Here is an 18,044-nt window from a genome sequence, read left to right on the forward strand (position 1 = left end):
TACAGATGTAGCTGCGTTACTTACCTCAGTGAGAAGGCGGTGGAGGGATCCGCTAGGATCCTCTTCGCATCCCCGGAACTCCTTCCCATAGGAAGGAGCGGGGCTACCAGAGCAAGTGGCGTCTGAAGATGGCGCTTGTTCTTGTGAGCAAACTCCAAAACTTTCAGTTTTTGGAGTTTGTGGAATATCGGGGTCCTATCGGACTCCTGATGATGAATGAGCAGGTAACTAAAACATGCGGAAACTAGTGTTCCGCATGGTTACCGGGCCATTTATTGTTTGATGAATAGGCCCCCTAGCCTTTTCCTTTTATGGCCCGTATTCAATTGGAGGCGAAAAGCCACGATCGGCGAAAAGTTTTTGCCGATGCGCGGTTTTCGCCCTATTCAATCCCAGGACGTTTTCTCCATAGGCAAAAGCAGGTGAAAAAGTTTCTCCACCCAAAGGCAGCAGAAAAGTGGTGCAAAATCCATATTTTGGGGTACACATGTGGGGACTTGGTTCAGAACACTGTGGACACCCCCCTAATGACTAATTAGACCAAAAAAAATAAAAACATCTTAATTCACCCCAAAAAAGACATGTCATTTTTGGGGCGAAAATATAAAAAGTGTGGGAAAATGAGTCTCAAGTACTGGGACAGGTGTTTTGGGTGCTGTATGGCTGAGGCAGGTGTTTTGGGTGCTGTATGGATGGGACAGGTGTTTTGGGGTGCTGTATGGATGGGACAGGTGTTTTGGGGTGCTGTATGGATGGGACAGGTGTTTTGGGTGCTGTATGGATGGGGCAGGTGTTTTGGGGTGCTGTATGGATGGGACAGGTGTTTTGGGTGCTGTATGGATGGGGCAGGTGTTTTGGGTGCTGTATGGATGGGACAGGTGTTTTGGGGTGCTGTATGGATGGGACAGGTGTTTTGGGTGCTGTATGGATGGGACAGGTGTTTTGTGTGCTGTATGGATGGGGCAGGTGTTTTGGGTGCTGTATGGATGGGGCAGGTGTTTGGGGCTGCTGTATGGATGGGGCATGTGTTTTGGGTGCTGTATGGATGGGGCAGGTGTTTTGGGTGCTGTATGGATGGGGCAGGTGTTTGGGGCTGCTGTATGGATGGGGCAGGTGTTTGGGGGTGCTGTTTGGATGGGGCAGGTGTTTTGGGTGCTGTATGGATGGGGCAGGTGTTTGGGGGTGCTGTATGGATGGGGCATGTGTTTTGGGTGCTGTATGGATGGGGCAGGTGTTTTGGGTGCTGTATGGATGGGGCAGGTGTTTGGGGGTGCTGTTTGGATGGGGCAGGTGTTTTGGGTGCTGTATGGATGGGGCAGGTGTTTGGGGGTGCTGTATGGATGGGGCATGTGTTTTGGGTGCTGTATGGATGGGGCAGGTGTTTTGGGTGCTGTATGGATGGGGCAGGTGTTTGGGGCTGCTGTATGGATGGGGCAGGTGTTTGGGGCTGCTGTATGGATGGGGCAGGTGTTTGGGGGTGCTGTATGGATGGGGCAGGTGTTTGGGGGTGCTGTATGGATGGGGCAGGTGTTTGGGGCTGCTGTATGGATGGGGCAGGTGTTTGGGGCTGCTGTATGGATGGGGCAGGTGTTTGGGGGTGCTGTTTGGATGGGACAGGTGTTTGGGGGTGCTGTTTGGATGGGACAGGTGTTTTGGGTGCTGTATGGATGGGGCAGGTGTTTTGGGTGCTGTATGGATGGGGCAGGTGTTTGGGGGTGCTGTATGGATGGGGCAGGTGTTTGGGGGTGCTGTTTGGATGGGGCAGGTGTTTGGGGGTGCTGTTTGGATGGGGCAGGTGTTTTGGGTGCTGTATGGATGGGGCAGGTGTTTGGGGGTGCTGTATGGATGGGGCAGGTGTTTTGGGTGCTGTATGGATGGGGCAGGTGTTTGGGGCTGCTGTATGGATGGGGCAGGTGTTTGGGGCTGCTGTATGGATGGGACAGGTGTTTTAGTATTGCAGGAGGCTGCAGCTGGTGTGTTTTAAAAAAAATAAAAATAATAATCTGCACTTTATAGACACAAAAATATACTAGTACCCATTTTAATGTACCCCCAATTTAACTACAGCGATTATTTTTCCCAAAAGGCATTGCTTTCCATCATTTTTCCACACCTGCAAATATACATATAACAGCCCTTTGACTCAATTTAAATACCCTAATTACTTTTATTAGGGTTATTAATACACTTCTATATTGATTCCCTGAGTCAGTTCTGCTCTTTAGGGGGTACAGACTGATTTCCCCAGAAAACCTGTCCTTTTCGCTATTAGCTGCATTTGTACATATGCGTTTTCGCCTGTTTTGCAATTGAATAGGGCGAAAAGCGGGGACACGCGTTGTGAAAGCAGGTGAACACTTCGCTTCAAAACAGGCGAATGAGGCGAAAAAAACACGCTTTTCACCAATCTCTGCTTTTCGCGGCTAAATGAATCCAGCCCCAAGTCATAGGGGTAAATTTACTAAGATGGGAGTTCTATTAAGAAGAGATGTTGCCCATAGCAACCAATCACATTCCAGGTATTATCTTCTAGAAGGTGCTAGATAAATGAGAAGTAAAATCTGATTGGTTGCTATGGGCAACATCACTTCTTACTTATAACTCCAATCTTAGTAAATTTACCCCATAATATCTGTGCTGCCATCTTGTTGTTTAATTGAAATATGACAACTTCAACTCCCATAACTCTATTAACTAACCATTATTTATATAGCACTCACAAATTAAGCAGCATGTTACAAAGGGAATTGGTATGAAATACCGCCGGCCGGTTCGATTCCCGGCAGCGGCAGCCCGATATCAGCATAGATCCTGGCAGCGGAAGCCCGACAGCGCTGGAAATCCCGATCGTGGATAGGTAAGTATTGTCTAACCTAACCCCCCTAACCCTCCTTAGGGGTGCCTAACCCTAACCTCCCCCCCAAGTGCCTAACCCTAACCTCCCCCTCTAAGTGCCTAACCCTAATCCCCCCCTTCCCCGCTGCCTAACCCAAGTCTCCCGGGGGGGTGCCTAACCCTAAGTCCCCCCCCTGGGGTGCCTAACCCTAACCCTCCCGGGGGGGTGCCTAACCCTAAGTCCCCCCGGGAGCCCTAAACCTAACCCTCCCCCCCCCGCGGCTGTCCGCTCGCGGCGCCCGGGATCACTACGATCGCGATGCCGGGCGTCTACATCTAGACGCCCGGCATTTCACCCTTGCCGGGATATGACAGTCGGGAAGCCGGTTGCCGGTATTTAGGCAGTCGGCTTCCCGATTGCATACCGTTACAAAGAGTGTTTAGTCATTCACTGCAGTTCCTGTCCCAGTGGAGCTTACAATCTATGGGCCTGATTCAGACCCACTCGCAAGCGGCTGTCCGCTCGCAAGTGGGTCGATGTTGTGCTCTGCGCATGCGCACGACGGCGGGAGCTCCGTCGTGCGCATGCGCCAGACGCGACGAGCGAAGGACTTTCCTTCGCTCGTTGTGTCTGATCAAAGGGGGCGTGCTGTCGATGTTGATTGACAGCACGCCCCCTTTGGTGGGTGTGCCGGGGGCATGCCTCCCTGACGGGGGCGTTCCCACGGGAACGCCTCCCATCAGAAGCCGGCCCACTGACATCACTAGTGATGTCAGTGGGAGTGATTTTGGCTCTGATAGAGCCAAAATCACTCCGGGGCTTGCGGTTGAAAACCTCAACCGCAGGCTCCGGCTCGCAGTTTCGATGGTCACGACCATCGCGGCCATCAAACTGCACGCTCGTATAGCCTGTGGGTGGTGACCCACAGCTATACGAGCGTCCAGGAGGACGCTCCATTTTTATGGAGGGCGGCCCTCATTCAGAGCGTGCGCTCTGCTCAGAGCGTCCGGCTCTGAATGAGGGCCTATATTCCCTATCACACAGGTTCTCAAACTCAGTCCTCAGGACCCCAAACAGTGCATGTTTTCCAGGTCTCCTCACAAGATCACAAGTGAGATAATTAGCTCCACTTGTGGATCTTTTCAAATGCATCAGCAAGTAATGATTGCACCTGTGCAGCTGCTGGGTGACCTGGAAAACATGAACCGTGTGGGGTCCTGAGGACCGAGTTTGAGAACCACTAGACTATCACATGGACACACAAAGTTTTTGTCAGAAGCCGATTAATCTGTCAGTATGTTTTAAGAGTGTGAGCAAACCTGTGACTAGCTCAGAAATTGTAATTATGATCTCGGAGCTGTGAGGCAGTAATGCTAACCACTACACCAACCGAGCTGCCCACCACATATCCCACACGTTTATGTTTTTTTCCTTGTGTGTAATAGGTTCGCAGTAGGTTGAGGAGTGGATGGCTGTGTGTCCAACTGTATTGACAATCGGAATAACGAATTATTCTCCTTTCATATACATTAAAAGAAAAGTGAAGCGCTGCAGAAGTGGACATCACCTCCAAGTCCATAGACGTGTGGTGTGTGATGGCGCTCCAACTATCGGGCTGCCATCTCCCTGTCGCTGCTGGCTGGTCTGCTGCAGCGTATGGCCAGCCTAATACTGCTCCTCTCTAACATGCTGGGCCAACAAAAGCCCACCAAGCCCTCTGGTGGTGCCCAGTGGAATCACACGTGCTCATTGCCTTACAGCAAGCACTCACCTGCAGGCCGATAATATTTCTTCCTTCCCTGAGTTTTTGAGGGTTAAATTTCCTCTCCTGCGGGTCAGCATACTTAACTCCGAAATTGACTTTGACACCTTTTGACATGGCCTTAAACAACACAAGAGTAGAGGAATAATGAGTTAGGTCAGGGCTAGTTAAGGCAGCGAGATGGCGTCTTTATGTCTATCTCTATTCACTTTATATTTTGTCAGGTAGGTGCAGAGGAGAGGCGCCATGGCGCAGCGGCCCCTAGACACGTTACAGAAATAGATTACGGTACAGATCATACATACATTTCCTGTTCACCAGTCATAGAGAGGGCGTATGATATAAAATCTCTCATTGACACCTTCCTAGAAAATCCATAAAACAACATGAAGGTAACAAGGTAGTGCTCCTTCAGGGTAAAATAAACAAAATTATACATACTTATATATTTATTTATCTTTTGTTTAAATAATGTGGTCACATACCTCTTGCACCACTGATAGATGAGGAGTGCCGTGGACTGAAGCGTAATATATTCAGACTTTTCCTGAGGAAAGTCTTAATAAACAGGACTGAAACGTTGGAACTGGACGCTTAGGGGTATAGTTACTAAAGTGTGGCTCTATAGAAGTGGAGATGTTGCCCATAGCAACCAATCAGATTCTAGATATTATCTTTTAGAAGATGCTAGATGAATTGGTTGCTATGGTCAACACCTCCACTTCTATAAACCCGCACTTTAGTAACTATACCCCCCTAGACTGCGTGCCCAAATTTTTCCTACAAACATAAGTGATCTGTGAGTGCCGACTACTTGTAAGTTATATATCTGGATTTCTATGTGCCGGGGAGGGCACCAAGGCAGGTCATTTCAATTGTACATGTGCAGTGCATATATACATATATAAATGTTCATAGTTAAAGCAATCATTTATAGTAAATCTTAAAATCAGACTACCGTAAACCATTCCCTGTGCTGTTCCAAAATGAACCACAAGGTGGCACATATAGAATAAGAACAGAACATCTGGGGAAATTTATACCAACCAGTCAGTTGCTAACTGTCATTTTACAGACTGTGTTTGAAAAAATGACAGGAGCTGATTGGTTAGTACTTTATCTCCAAGCTTTGATAAATCTCCCCCATTGTTTTAATCTGATCTCTTAAAGCATAAAATAGATGCTTGTACATATATATATTTTTTCTTCACTGGATCTCATTTATAAGATACAAAACACATTTTTTCTACACAGGGTGCATAATTGTACCCAGCGCATCTAAAGCAAACTTGCCGACATTCAGCTGCCTCCTTCCGGGAGAGGGCAGCCAGACTTCTACAGCGCTGGGGAGATGATGTAATATCATACTTGCTTACCGTCCTGATTCGGCCGGGAACCTCCCAAAAATCGCTTGCCATTCCCGCCGCCCCAGAAGAGGCAGGCCAGCCTCCCGGCCCCCGCCGACCCGTCCAACCGATGCGATTCGCATGGCATAGTGGCCTCACCCCCTGCTTCACAATTAAATTAATATCGGCAGTGTGGAGGGGGCGGGGCCACGATTGTGCTGTCACGCCCTCAAAGATGCATCATCTGCCTGGCCACACCTCCTTTTACAGTGACATGCCCCTCCCCCCTCTGTGAAAGCCCAACAGGTCCCTCCCGGAAGGAGGGAGCTAAATGTCGGCTAGCATGTGTAATATTGGGAACAGAGGGCCTGATTCAGAGCCGGACGCTATTTGCGCTCGCTCGTTCAGAAAAAGGGGCATCGAAAGGCGTATGAACTGCTCGCTATTCTTGTGGTAGCATTTTCCTACCGCAATCATGCGAGCAGTTCTGGCTAAAAGACAACCAAGTGACGTGGTCGATGACGCTGCTGTATTAATTATGCACACCATTAAAATGCCCATTTTGACCGTTTGGCACGCCTGCGTTCGGATCTCCACTCCCCGTTTTCAAGCACCTTCCCCTGTTACCACCCACAAACGCCTCATCCTGTCACTCAAATTAGCAGGCACTCGCTATTTTGGCGAGCACACGATTTCCGACCACACTGACTGGTTGGCGCATGCGCATTATGATCCCTACGCATGTGCAGATGTGCGAACATCGCTCGGAGCGAACGAGCGGCCGCTTACGAGCGGCTCTGAATCAGGCCCAGAGGACATGATTGCGCGGTTGCGTCATTGTGGCCCCACCCCCTGTTCGCAATGCCGATATTAATGGCATTGTGAAGCAGGGTGTGGGGCCAAAATGACGCGATTCATTGCCCCCCCCCCCCACTGCGGGGGTCTGTGTTTGTGGATGCGGGGGGGGGGAAATGATTTTCGGGAGCCTCCCGATTGTCCCGGGAGAGTAAGTATGCATGATCTAACTAAAGATGGCGACTTTGATCCAGTGACAAATAGCGGTAATCTTAGATACAGAATAGATGACATGTATCGTTGTTAAATGGGGCCCTTCATTCCGAGCCTCATATATGTACAAATGACAGCGATTAGCAATGTGTGAGAGCACGGCGGTGTCTACCGTGACTTACCACGCTGGCCAACGTCAGTAGTGTGGACTGGACTTGGGTGAGGTTGGTGTTCTCAAACAGGTCGTTTGCCTCAAAGATATCATGTGGTTTGATGCCATACGCTGTGATTGCCTTAGTGAAGTTTCCAATGTTTTCCAGCTGCAGAGACAGGGAAGGGCGGACAATGATGACAATGAGAAAACATGGCTGCTTATACGGCGTGGCGTCGGGGGCCTGTCTGTGTTGGGGAGGGGGAGATGAGACATTTATAATGTGATTCATCAGACACTTGGCTGTATTGGGGAGGGGGAGATGTGTCTATTTATGCTGTGCAGTAACGCGGAGCTGTGATCAGATTTACCAGCTTGGATTTCTGGTGACTGCAAAACCTTTATGATCTCTGGTCAGGAGCTGTACGATGTTCTTTCCTCTCAGATCTCGCTCTATTGGGTCTGAGCTGCGAGTAATCGTCCTTATTATTTCCTTATTACAAAGGGCCCCGGCCTCAGGGTCTTATTCAGCGATGAGCGCTAATGCCGCAACAGCTACGCAGTGGCTGTGCGCAAAATATGCAAATGTCGCAGTCGCCAGGATTTGTATGGAGACGCCCACTGACCTGTCTGTATTGGGGAGGGGGAAATGTGACATACTGTGGGGACCTGTAAGCAGTGGCGTAACTAGGGCAGGGCCGCCGGGGCTTGTGCCCTGGGCGCTGTGGGACCAGCGGCGCGGGCGGGAGGGTGTGTGTGTGTGTGTGTGCCGCCGGCCACGGTACAGGCCCACCCTAGTCAGCCAGTGTAGTGCAGACCGCAGTGAGTGCGGTCCACACTACACTGTTACACACACATTGCCGCCGGCGCTGGGTAGTACACTCGTATTACCCGGTGGCCATGTGTGTGTTTCAGCAGCTAATGAGAGTCAGACAGACTCTCATTGGCTGCTGCGCGCCCACTGCAAGAGCCGGGCTGGAGGTCACTCATAAGCTCCGCCTTCCGGCTCCTGCAGTGGGTGATGGGAGAGACGTCATGACGTCTCTCCCATAGTACTAAGCTGGACCCAGCGGGAGGACGGAGGAGCAGCAGACAGCGGCGAGTGTGGGGATTCAGGTAAGTCAAGTCAGTGGTATGTCTGTCTGTCTGTGTGTTTTATGCACTATGGAAGGCACTGTATAAGGGGCAAATCATTGGGGGGATCACTACTGGGGGCACTGTATAAGGGGCACAGCATAGAGGGGATCACTACGGGGGGCACTGTATAAGGGGGACTGCTACTGGGGGTACTGTATAAAGGGCACTACTGGGGGCTTGCATAAGAGGTACCACTATTGGGGGCACTGCATACTGAGGGTACTGTATAAGGGGCATTACTGGGGGCCTGCATAACGGGGACCACTACTGGGGAACTGTATAAGGGGCACTGCATAGGGGGGCACTGTATAAGGGTGCACTACTGGAGGCACTGTATAAAGGGCACTACTACATGGGGCACTGCTACTGGGGACATTGCACAAGAAAGGGGTGTGTGTAATGTTGGCACACCCCATTTTTCAGTGGCCACACCCCTTGTGGCATGTGACCACGCCTATTTTTTGGTGCACATAGGGGGGTGCTCTATTTTTCAATTTGCCCTGGGCTCCAAATACCCTAGTTACGCCACTTCCTGTCTGTATTGGGGAGGGGGAAATGTGACATTATACCATGACACATCGGAGACCTGTTTGTATTGAGAGGGGGGATGTGACACTTTGGGGACCTGTCTGTATTGGGGAGGGGAGATGTGACACTTTGAGGACCTGAAAGTATTGGGAAAGGGGGATGTGACACTTCGGAGACCTGTCTGTATTGGGGAGGGGGGATGTGACACTTCAGGGACCTGTCTGTATTGGGGGTGTTGGGATGTAACACTTTGGGGACCTGTCTGTATTGGGGGTGTTGGGATGTGACACTTCGGAGACCTGTCTCTATTGGGGAGGGGGGATGTGACACTTCGGGGACCTGTCTGTATTGGGTAGGGGGGATGTGGCACTTCGGGGACCTGTCTGTATTGGGGGGGGGGGGATGTGGCACTTCGGGGACCTGTCTGTATTGGGGAGGGGGGATGTGGCACTTCGGGGACCTGTCTCTATTGGGGAGGGGGGATGTGACACTTCGGGGATCTGTCTATATTGGGGAGAGGGGATGTGACACCTCGGGAACCTGTCTCTATTGGGGAGGGGGGATGTGACACTTCGGGGACCTGTCTCTATTGGGGAGGGGGGATGTGACACTTTGGGGATCTGTCTGTATTGGGGAGGGGGGATGTGACACTTCGGGGGTCTGTATTGGGGAGGGGGATGTGACACTTTCGGGACCTGTCTGTATTGGGGGGGGTTGGGATGTAACACTTCAGGGACCTGTCTCTATTGGGGAGGGGGGATGTGACACTTCGGGGACCTGTCTGTATTGGGGAGGGGGGATGTGACACTTCGGGGACCTGTCTGTATTGGGGGGGTTGGGATGTGACACTTTGGGGATCTGTCTGTATTGGGGAGGGGGGATGTGACACTTTGGGGATCTGTTTGTATTAGGGAGGGGGGATGTGACACTTTGGGGATCTGTCTGTATTGGGGAGGGGGGATGTGACACTTTGGGGATCTGTCTGTATTGGGGAGGGGGGATGTGACACTTCGGGGACCTGTCTGTATTTTGGAGGGGGGATGTGACACTTTGGGGATCTGTCTGTATTGGGAAGGGGGGATGTGACACTTCGGGGACCTGTCTGTATTGGGGGGGTTGGGATGTGACACTTTCGGGATCTGTCTATATTGGGGAGAGGGGATGTGACACCTCGGGAACCTGTCTCTATTGGGGAGGGGGGATGTGACACTTCGGGGACCTGTCTCCATTGGGAGTGTTGGGATGTAACACTTCGGGGATCTGTCTGTATTGGGGAGGGGGGATGTGACACTTCGGGGACCTGTCTCTATTTGGGAGGGGGGATGTGACACTTCGGGGACCTGTCTCTATTGGGGAGGGGGGATGTGACACTTTGGGGATCTGTCTATATTGGGGAGGGGGATGTGACACCTCGGGGACCTGTCTCTATTGGGGAGGGGGGATGTAACACTCCAGGGATCTGTCTGCATTGGGAAAGGGGGGATGTGACACTTCGGGGACCTGTCTCTATTGGGGAGGGGGGATGTGACACTTCGGGGACCTGTCTGTATTGGGGAGGGGGGATGTGGCACTTTGGGGACCTGTCTCTATTGGGGAGGGGGATGTGGCACTTCGGGGACCTGTCTCTATTGGGGAGGGGGGATGTGACACTTCGGGGATCTGTCTGTATTGGGGAGGGGGATGTGACACTTCGGGGATCTGTCTGTATTGGGGAGGGGGGATGTGACACTTCGGGGATCTGTCTGTATTGGGGAGGGGGATGTGACACTTTCGGGACCTGTCTGTATTGGGGGGGTTGGGATGTAACACTTCAGGGACCTGTCTCTATTGGGGAGGGGGGGATGTGACACTTCGGGGACCTGTCTGTATTGGGGAGGGGGGATGTGACACTTCGGGGACCTGTCTGTATTGGGGGGGTTGGGATGTGACACTTTGGGGATCTGTCTGTATTGGGGAGGGGGGATGTGACACTTTGGGGATCTGTCTGTATTAGGGAGGGGGGATGTGACACTTTGGGGATCTGTCTGTATTGGGGAGGGGGGATGTGACACTTTGGGGACCTGTCTGTATTGGGGAGGGGGGATGTGACACTTTGGGGATCTGTCTGTATTGGGAAGGGGGAATGTGACACTTCGGGGACCTGTCTGTATTGGGGGGGTTGGGATGTGACACTTCGGGGATCTGTCTGTATTGGGGAGGGGGATGTGACACTTTCGGGACCTGTCTGTATTGGGGGGGGTTGGGATGTAACACTTCAAGGACCTGTCTCTATTGGGGAGGGGGGGATGTGACACTTCGGGGACCTGTCTGTATTGGGGAGGGGGGATGTGACACTTCGGGGACCTGTCTGTATTGGGGGGGTTGGGATGTGACACTTCGGGGATCTGTCTGTATTGGGGAGGGGGGATGTGACACTTTGGGGATCTGTCTGTATTAGGGAGGGGGGATGTGACACTTTGGGGATCTGTCTGTATTGGGGAGGGGGGATGTGACACTTTGGGGACCTGTCTGTATTGGGGAGGGGGGATGTGACACTTTGGGGATCTGTCTGTATTGGGAAGGGGGAATGTGACACTTCGGGGACCTGTCTGTATTGGGGGGGTTGGGATGTGACACTTTGGGGATCTGTCTGTATTGGGGACGGGGGATGTGACACTTCGGGAGCCTGTCTGTATTGGGGGGGGCGTTGGGATGTAACACTTCGGGGAAATGTCTGTATTGGGGAGGGGGGATGTGACACTTCGGGACCTGTCTGTATTGGGGAGGGGGGATGTGACACTTTGGGGACCTGTCTGTATTGGGGAGGGGGGATGTGACACTTTGGGGACCTGTCTGTATTGGGGAGGGGGGATGTGACACTTTGGGGATCTGTCTGTATTGGGAAGGGGGAATGTGACACTTCGGGGACCTGTCTGTATTGGGGGGGTTGGGATGTGACACTTTCGGGATCTGTCTGTATTGGGGACGGGGGATGTGACACTTCGGGAGCCTGTCTCTATTGGGGGGGGGGGTTGGGATGTAACACTTTGGGGAAATGTCTGTATTGGGGAGGGGGGATGTGACACTTCGGGAGCCTGTCTGTATTGGGGGGGGGTTGGGATGTAACACTTCGGGGAAATGTCTGTATTGGGGAGGGGGGATGTAACACTCCAGGGACCTATCTGCATTGGGGAGGGGGGATGTGACACTTCGGGGACCTGTCTCTATTGGGGAGGGGGGATGTGACACTTCGGGGACCTGTCTGTATTGGGGAGGGGGGATGTGGCACTTCGGGGACCTGTCTGTATTGGGGGGGTTGGGATGTAACACTTCGGGGAAATGTCTGTATTGGGGACGGGGGATGTGACACTTCGGGAGCCTGTCTGTATTGGGGGGGTTGGGATGTAACACTTCGGGGATCTGTCTATATTGGGGAGGGGGGATGTGACACTCGGGACCTGTCTGTATTGGGGAGGGGGGATGTGACACTCGGGACCTGTCTGTATTGGGGAGGGGGGATGTAACACTTCGGGACCTGTCTGTGTAATTATGCCAGTTACCTGATGCCAGTTTTGTGTAGACTCATTGATCTTCTTGACGGACCCAGGCTGCAGCTTGTTAATTAATCTGTGGAAAAAGGAGTGATGTTATTTTCTCTTACACAGGACTGGCAGTGCCTCTACCCTGATGTCACCCACCTGCAGGCACTGCCACCCCTGCCCTGGACTACCTTATACTAAGGCCATAGTGCAGAGAGGTGACTGCTAACTAACCTTCACACATTATAGCAGGAGAAAGCTGAAAAATTACATTTACCACCAAATGTAGGGCCTAAGAGACTGCAGACCCCATTCACTTGGCACAGGAATAGAGCGCAGCCTCCTCTCGCACAGCACAGGAATAGAGCGCAGCATCCTCTCGCACAGCACAGGAATAGAGCGCAGCATCCTCTCGCACAGCACAGGAATAGAGCGCAGCCTCCTCTCACACAGCACAGGAATAGTGCACAGCCTCCTCTCACATAGCACAGGAATAGAGAGCAGTCTCCTCTCACACAGCACAGGAATAGAGCGCAGCCTCCTCTCACACAGCACAGGAATAGTGCACAGCCTCCTCTCACACAGCAAAGGAATAGAGCGCAGTCTCCTCTCACACAGCACAGGAATAGAGCGCAGCCTCCTGTTGCACAGCACAGGAATAGAGTGCAGCCTCCTCTCACACAGCACAGGAATAGAGAGCAGCCTCCTCTCACACAGCACAGGAATAGAGCGCAGCATCCTCTCACACAGCACAGGAATAGAGCGCAGCCTCCTGTCACACAGCACAGGAATAGAGAGCAGCCTCCTCTCACACAGCACAGGAATAGAGCGCAGCCTCCTCTCACACAGCACAGGAATAGAGCGCAGCCTCCTCTCACACAGCACAGGAATAGAGCGCAGCCTCCTCTCACACAGCACAGGAATAGAGCGCAGCCTCCTCTCACACAGCACAGGAATAGAGAGCAGCCTCCTCTCACACAGCACAGGAATAGAGCGCAGCCTCCTCTCACACAGCACAGGAATAGAGAGCAGCCTCCTCTCACACAGCACAGGAATAGAGCGCAGCCTCCTCTCACACAGCACAGGAATAGAGAGCAGCCTCCTCTCACACAGCACAGGAATAGAGCGCAGCCTCCTCTCACACAGCACAGGAATAGAGCGCAGCCTCCTCTCACACAGCACAGGAATAGAGCGCAGCCTCCTCTCACACAGCAGAGGAATAGAGAGCAGCCTCCTCTCACACAGCACAGGAATAGAGCGCAGCCTCCTCTCACACAGCACAGGAATAGAGAGCAGCCTCCTCTCACACAGCACAGGAATAGAGCGCAGCCTCCTCTCACACAGCACAGGAATAGAGCGCAGCCTCCTCTCACACAGCACAGGAATAGAGCGCAGCCTCCTCTCACACAGCACAGGAATAGAGCGCAGCCTCCTGTCACACAGCACAGGAATAGAGAGCAGCCTCCTCTCACACAGCACAGGAATAGAGCGCAGCCTCCTCTCACACAGCACAGGAATAGAGCGCAGCATCCTCTCACACAGCACAGGAATAGAGCGCATCCTCCCTTTATATAGCGCAGGAAAAGATGCACCCTCCCCTGTAGCACAGGAAGAGAAAGCTGCTTGCACACACGGGATGTAGTCACCATCCACGCGGTCGGGATGCCGTCACTCAGAATACCGGCACCAACGGTAAGTATTAGGGTGTCTGATGCATTCTGATGACGGGTTGAAATAAACCTGAAACATTGAAATATTGGATTGATGTTGTGGTTTATATGAAAAGGACCGAGGAGTGCCACTGTATGGGAATACTATATATATATATATATATATATATATATATATATATATATATATATATATATATATATATATATAATGACTATATATATAATGACTATATATATATATATATATATATATATATATATAAGTCCATAAATAGTGGGACATTGACAGAATTTTCAGATATTGGCCTCTATTCACCACCACAATGGTTTTGAGATGAAATAAAACAAGATGTGATTTAACTGCAGACTTTCAGATTTAATTTGAGGGTAATTACATCCAAATCGGGTGAACGGTGTAGGAATTACAACGGTTTCTATATGTGCCTCCCACTTTTTAAGGGGCCAAAAGTAATGGGACTATCAACTCAAAAGCTATTTCATGGACAGGTGTGAGCTATTCCCTCGTTATTTCATTATCAATTAAGCAGGTAAAAGGTCTGGAGTTGATTCTAGGTGTGACATTTGCATTTGGAATTAGTTGCTGTCAACTCTCAATATGAGATCCAAAGAGCTGTCACTATCCGTGAAGCAAGCCATCATTAGGCTGAAAAATCAAAACAAACCCATCAGAGAGATAGCAAAAACATTAGGTGTGGCCAAATCAACTGTTTGGAACATTCTTAAAAAGAAAGAATGCACCGGAGAGCTCAGCAACACCAAAAGACCCGGAAGACCACGGAAAAACAACTGTGGTGGATGACAAAAGAATTATTTCCCTGGTGAAGAAAAACCCCTTCACAACAGTTGGGCAAATCAAGAACACTCTCCAGGAGGTAGATGTATATGTGTCAAAGTCAACAATCAAGAGAAGACTTCACAAGAGTGAATATAGAGGGTTCACCACAAGAGCAAACCATTGGTGAGCCACAAAAACAGGAAGACCAGATTAGAGTTTGCCAAACAACATCTAAAAAAGCCATTACAGTTCTGGAACAACATCCTATTGACAGATGAGACAAAGATCAACTTGTACCAGAGTGATGGGAAGAGAAGAGAAGGAAAGGAACTGCTCATGATCCAAAACATACCACCTCACCAGTGAAGCATGGTGGTGGTAGTGTCATGGCGTGGGTATGTATGGCTGCCAATGAAACTGGTTTCCTTGTATTTATTGATGATGTGACTGCTGACAAAAGCAGCAGAATGAATTCTGAAGTGTTTCGGGCAATATTATATGCTCATATTCACTTAAATGCTTCAGAACTCATTGGACGGCGCTTCACAGTGCAGATGGACAACGATCCGAAGCATACTGCAAAAGCAACCAAAGAGTTTTTTAAGGCTAAAAAGTGGAATGTTATGCAATGGCCAAGTCAATCCCCTGACCTGAATCCGATTGAGCATGCATTTCACTTGATGAAGACAAAACTTAAGGGAAAATGCCCCAAGAACAAGTAGGAACTGAAGACATTTGCAGTAGAGGCCTGGCAGAGCATCACCAGGGATGAAACCCAGCGTCTGGTGATGTCTATGCGTTCCAGACTTCAGGCTGTGATTGCCTGCAAAGGATTTGCATCAAAGTATTAAAAAGTGAAAGTTAGATTTAGGATTGTTTAGTTTGTCCCATTACTTTTGGGCACTTAAAAAGCGGGAGGCACATATAGAAACCATTGTAATTCCTACACCGTTCACCAGATTTGGATGTAATTACCCTCAAATTAAATCTGAAAGTTTGCAGTTAAATCACATCTTGTTTGTTTCATTTCAAAGCCATTGTGGTGGTGAATAGAGGCCAAAATATGAAAATTCTGTCAATGTCCCAATATTTATGGACCTGACTGTATATATATATAAACATACATACATACGTGAAGGAGATTGCCTTACGGTGACTAAACCTCTCCTTTTTATATAATATTGGGGGAAAATTTTGCCTTCAATTGTCTAAGCTTTGGTGTTGGATTGTACCCCTGAGGAAGTCCCATCTACGGGACGAAACGGATGGGTAGAGACATTCGATCCCTTCTGCCATCTATGGGGCCTACCACCAGTGAGCTCACATCTGCAGGGATGTTGGTGGGATAAAACATCTGTCCTACAAAAGCAGTGGGGTTCTTGACATCATGTTTTAAATATACGCAATTGTACATGTATTTGTATTTTATCCAAATAGATGCTTTTGGCATTTAATAATGACAGGCCATTCGGACAGTTTTCTTGGGTGATTTTCTGGTGAGCGGGTGTATTTCCAGGATATTAAATTTTTCGATCTGATATGCGAAGAAACACTCATAAATTGAATAAAGAAATCATATGGCTTCCAGTGAATCATCTTGAATGCTTAAATAAGGACTATTCTTTATGCTGATCGAATTGATTAAGGCTGATCGATGTATTACAATGCACTAACGCCCTCAAGTATTTATTGTGCCATTGTATGTTGTTTGGAGCCCACTAACAGGAGATTCACTTTGAGGTTGCTGCTTTTGATTTTAGCGCAAGATAAGGAATAAATTATACTGTGTATATATTATATATATTAGAGATGAGTGGTTCGGATTCTGTGGAATCCAAACTGCTCCGAACACCGGGGATCCGGGTGTTCCAGCCTGACTTGGATCCCACTTCAAAGCCGAATGTCATCCTCCCGACGTCAGATTCTTGCGAGAGTTAGTTTCTATATAAGGCGCCGCGACTGGGACTCTGCGCCATTTCACTCATGGGCCAGTAACCCTCTCTGCCCCCCAGTGCCCAGTGGATGGTGGCCCCACCGCCTCTCTCATACTGTCTCCCAGCTAGCCTGAGCTAAACTTGCCAAGAGTGAGAAAGGACTCACTCGCCCTGGCTGGCACCTTCTTTCTTGATGCAGCTAATGCTGCTCCTGCTGCACTGCAGATGCCCGGTCCGATGGCTGGGTACGCAGACCCGCCAACATAACCCCTTCCAATAGGTACAAAATGCTCTGCTCCTGGACTTCCCTCTTAATTGATGATTGCAGCCACCTGTGTTGAAACTCCCTTCTCATCAATTAACTAGTTCAACACAGGTGACTGCAATCATACAGTAGGTGGGAAGTCCAGGAGTAGAGCATTGTGTACCTGATGGAATGGGTCATATTGTAGGGTAGGGGTACGGATAACAGAGGCAGAGCCCGTAAGTTGTCACTAACAGCTCTACTCCACAAATGCCCATGAGAGGATTGTGTCCGCGGCTGGGCATGCGCCATCTTGCCCGCTCCTGTATACAGAATGAGCTTCTGTGCAGTCATAGTCATCTGACCGGCTGACAGGTGCATTGCCTTGTCAGAGCTGAGCGCCAATCGCAGCAGCGGCAGAGCCCTGGAATGCCACTAGGCATTCCAGCCGCCCTAGGCATTTGCGTATAATGCCTATGCCTAGGGCCCCCCTCACACAGCCCAGGGATAAACTGCAGCCTCCCCTCACACAGCCCAGGGATAAACTGCAGCCTCCCCTCACACAGCCCAGGGATAAACTGCAGCCTCCCCTCACACAGCCCAGGGATAAACTGCAGCCTCCCCTCACACAGCCCAGGGATAAACTGCAGCCTCCCCTCACACAGCCCAGGGATAAACTGCAGCCTCCCCTCACACAGCCCAGGGATAAACTGCAGCCTCCCCTCACACAGCCCAGGGATAAACTGCAGCCTCCCCTCACGTAGCGCAGGGATAAACTGCAGCCTCCCCTCACACAGCCCAGGGATAAACTGCAGCCTCCCCTCACACAGCCCAGGGATAAACTGCAGCCTCCCCTCACGTAGCGCAGGGATAAACTGCAGCCTCCCCTCACACAGTGCAGGGATAAACTGCAGCCTCCCCTCACACAGCGCAGGGATAAACTGCAGCCTCCCCTCACGTAGCGCAGGAAGAGACTGCAGCCTCCCTTCACGTAGCGCAGGAAGAGACTGCAGCCTCCCCTCGCATAGCAATGGAAGAGACTATAGCCTACCCTTACACGGCACAGGAAGAGACTGCATGTAGCACAGTCTCCCCTCATGTAGCTCTGGAA

At 50.6% G+C, this 18,044-nt stretch overlaps 1 protein-coding gene across 1 annotated transcript in view; it reads right to left on the reverse strand.

Annotated features, from left to right (window-relative positions):
* Positions 1–18,044, reverse strand: part of CNN1 (calponin 1) — a 58,885-nt gene that overhangs the window by 3,370 nt on the left and 37,471 nt on the right. The window contains exons 3-5 of the mRNA XM_088463415.1: positions 12,308–12,374; positions 7,135–7,272; positions 4,608–4,718 (exon numbers count right to left, since the gene is read on the reverse strand). Of these exons, the coding sequence (XP_088319541.1) occupies positions 4,608–4,718; positions 7,135–7,272; positions 12,308–12,374 (316 nt within the window). The remainder of the gene's footprint in view (positions 1–4,607; positions 4,719–7,134; positions 7,273–12,307; positions 12,375–18,044) is intronic.

The sequence above is a fragment of the Taudactylus pleione genome, unplaced genomic scaffold (assembly GCF_031769625.1).
Source record: "Taudactylus pleione unplaced genomic scaffold, aTauple2 ptg001362l, whole genome shotgun sequence".
Lineage (NCBI taxonomy): Eukaryota > Metazoa > Chordata > Amphibia > Anura > Myobatrachidae > Taudactylus > Taudactylus pleione.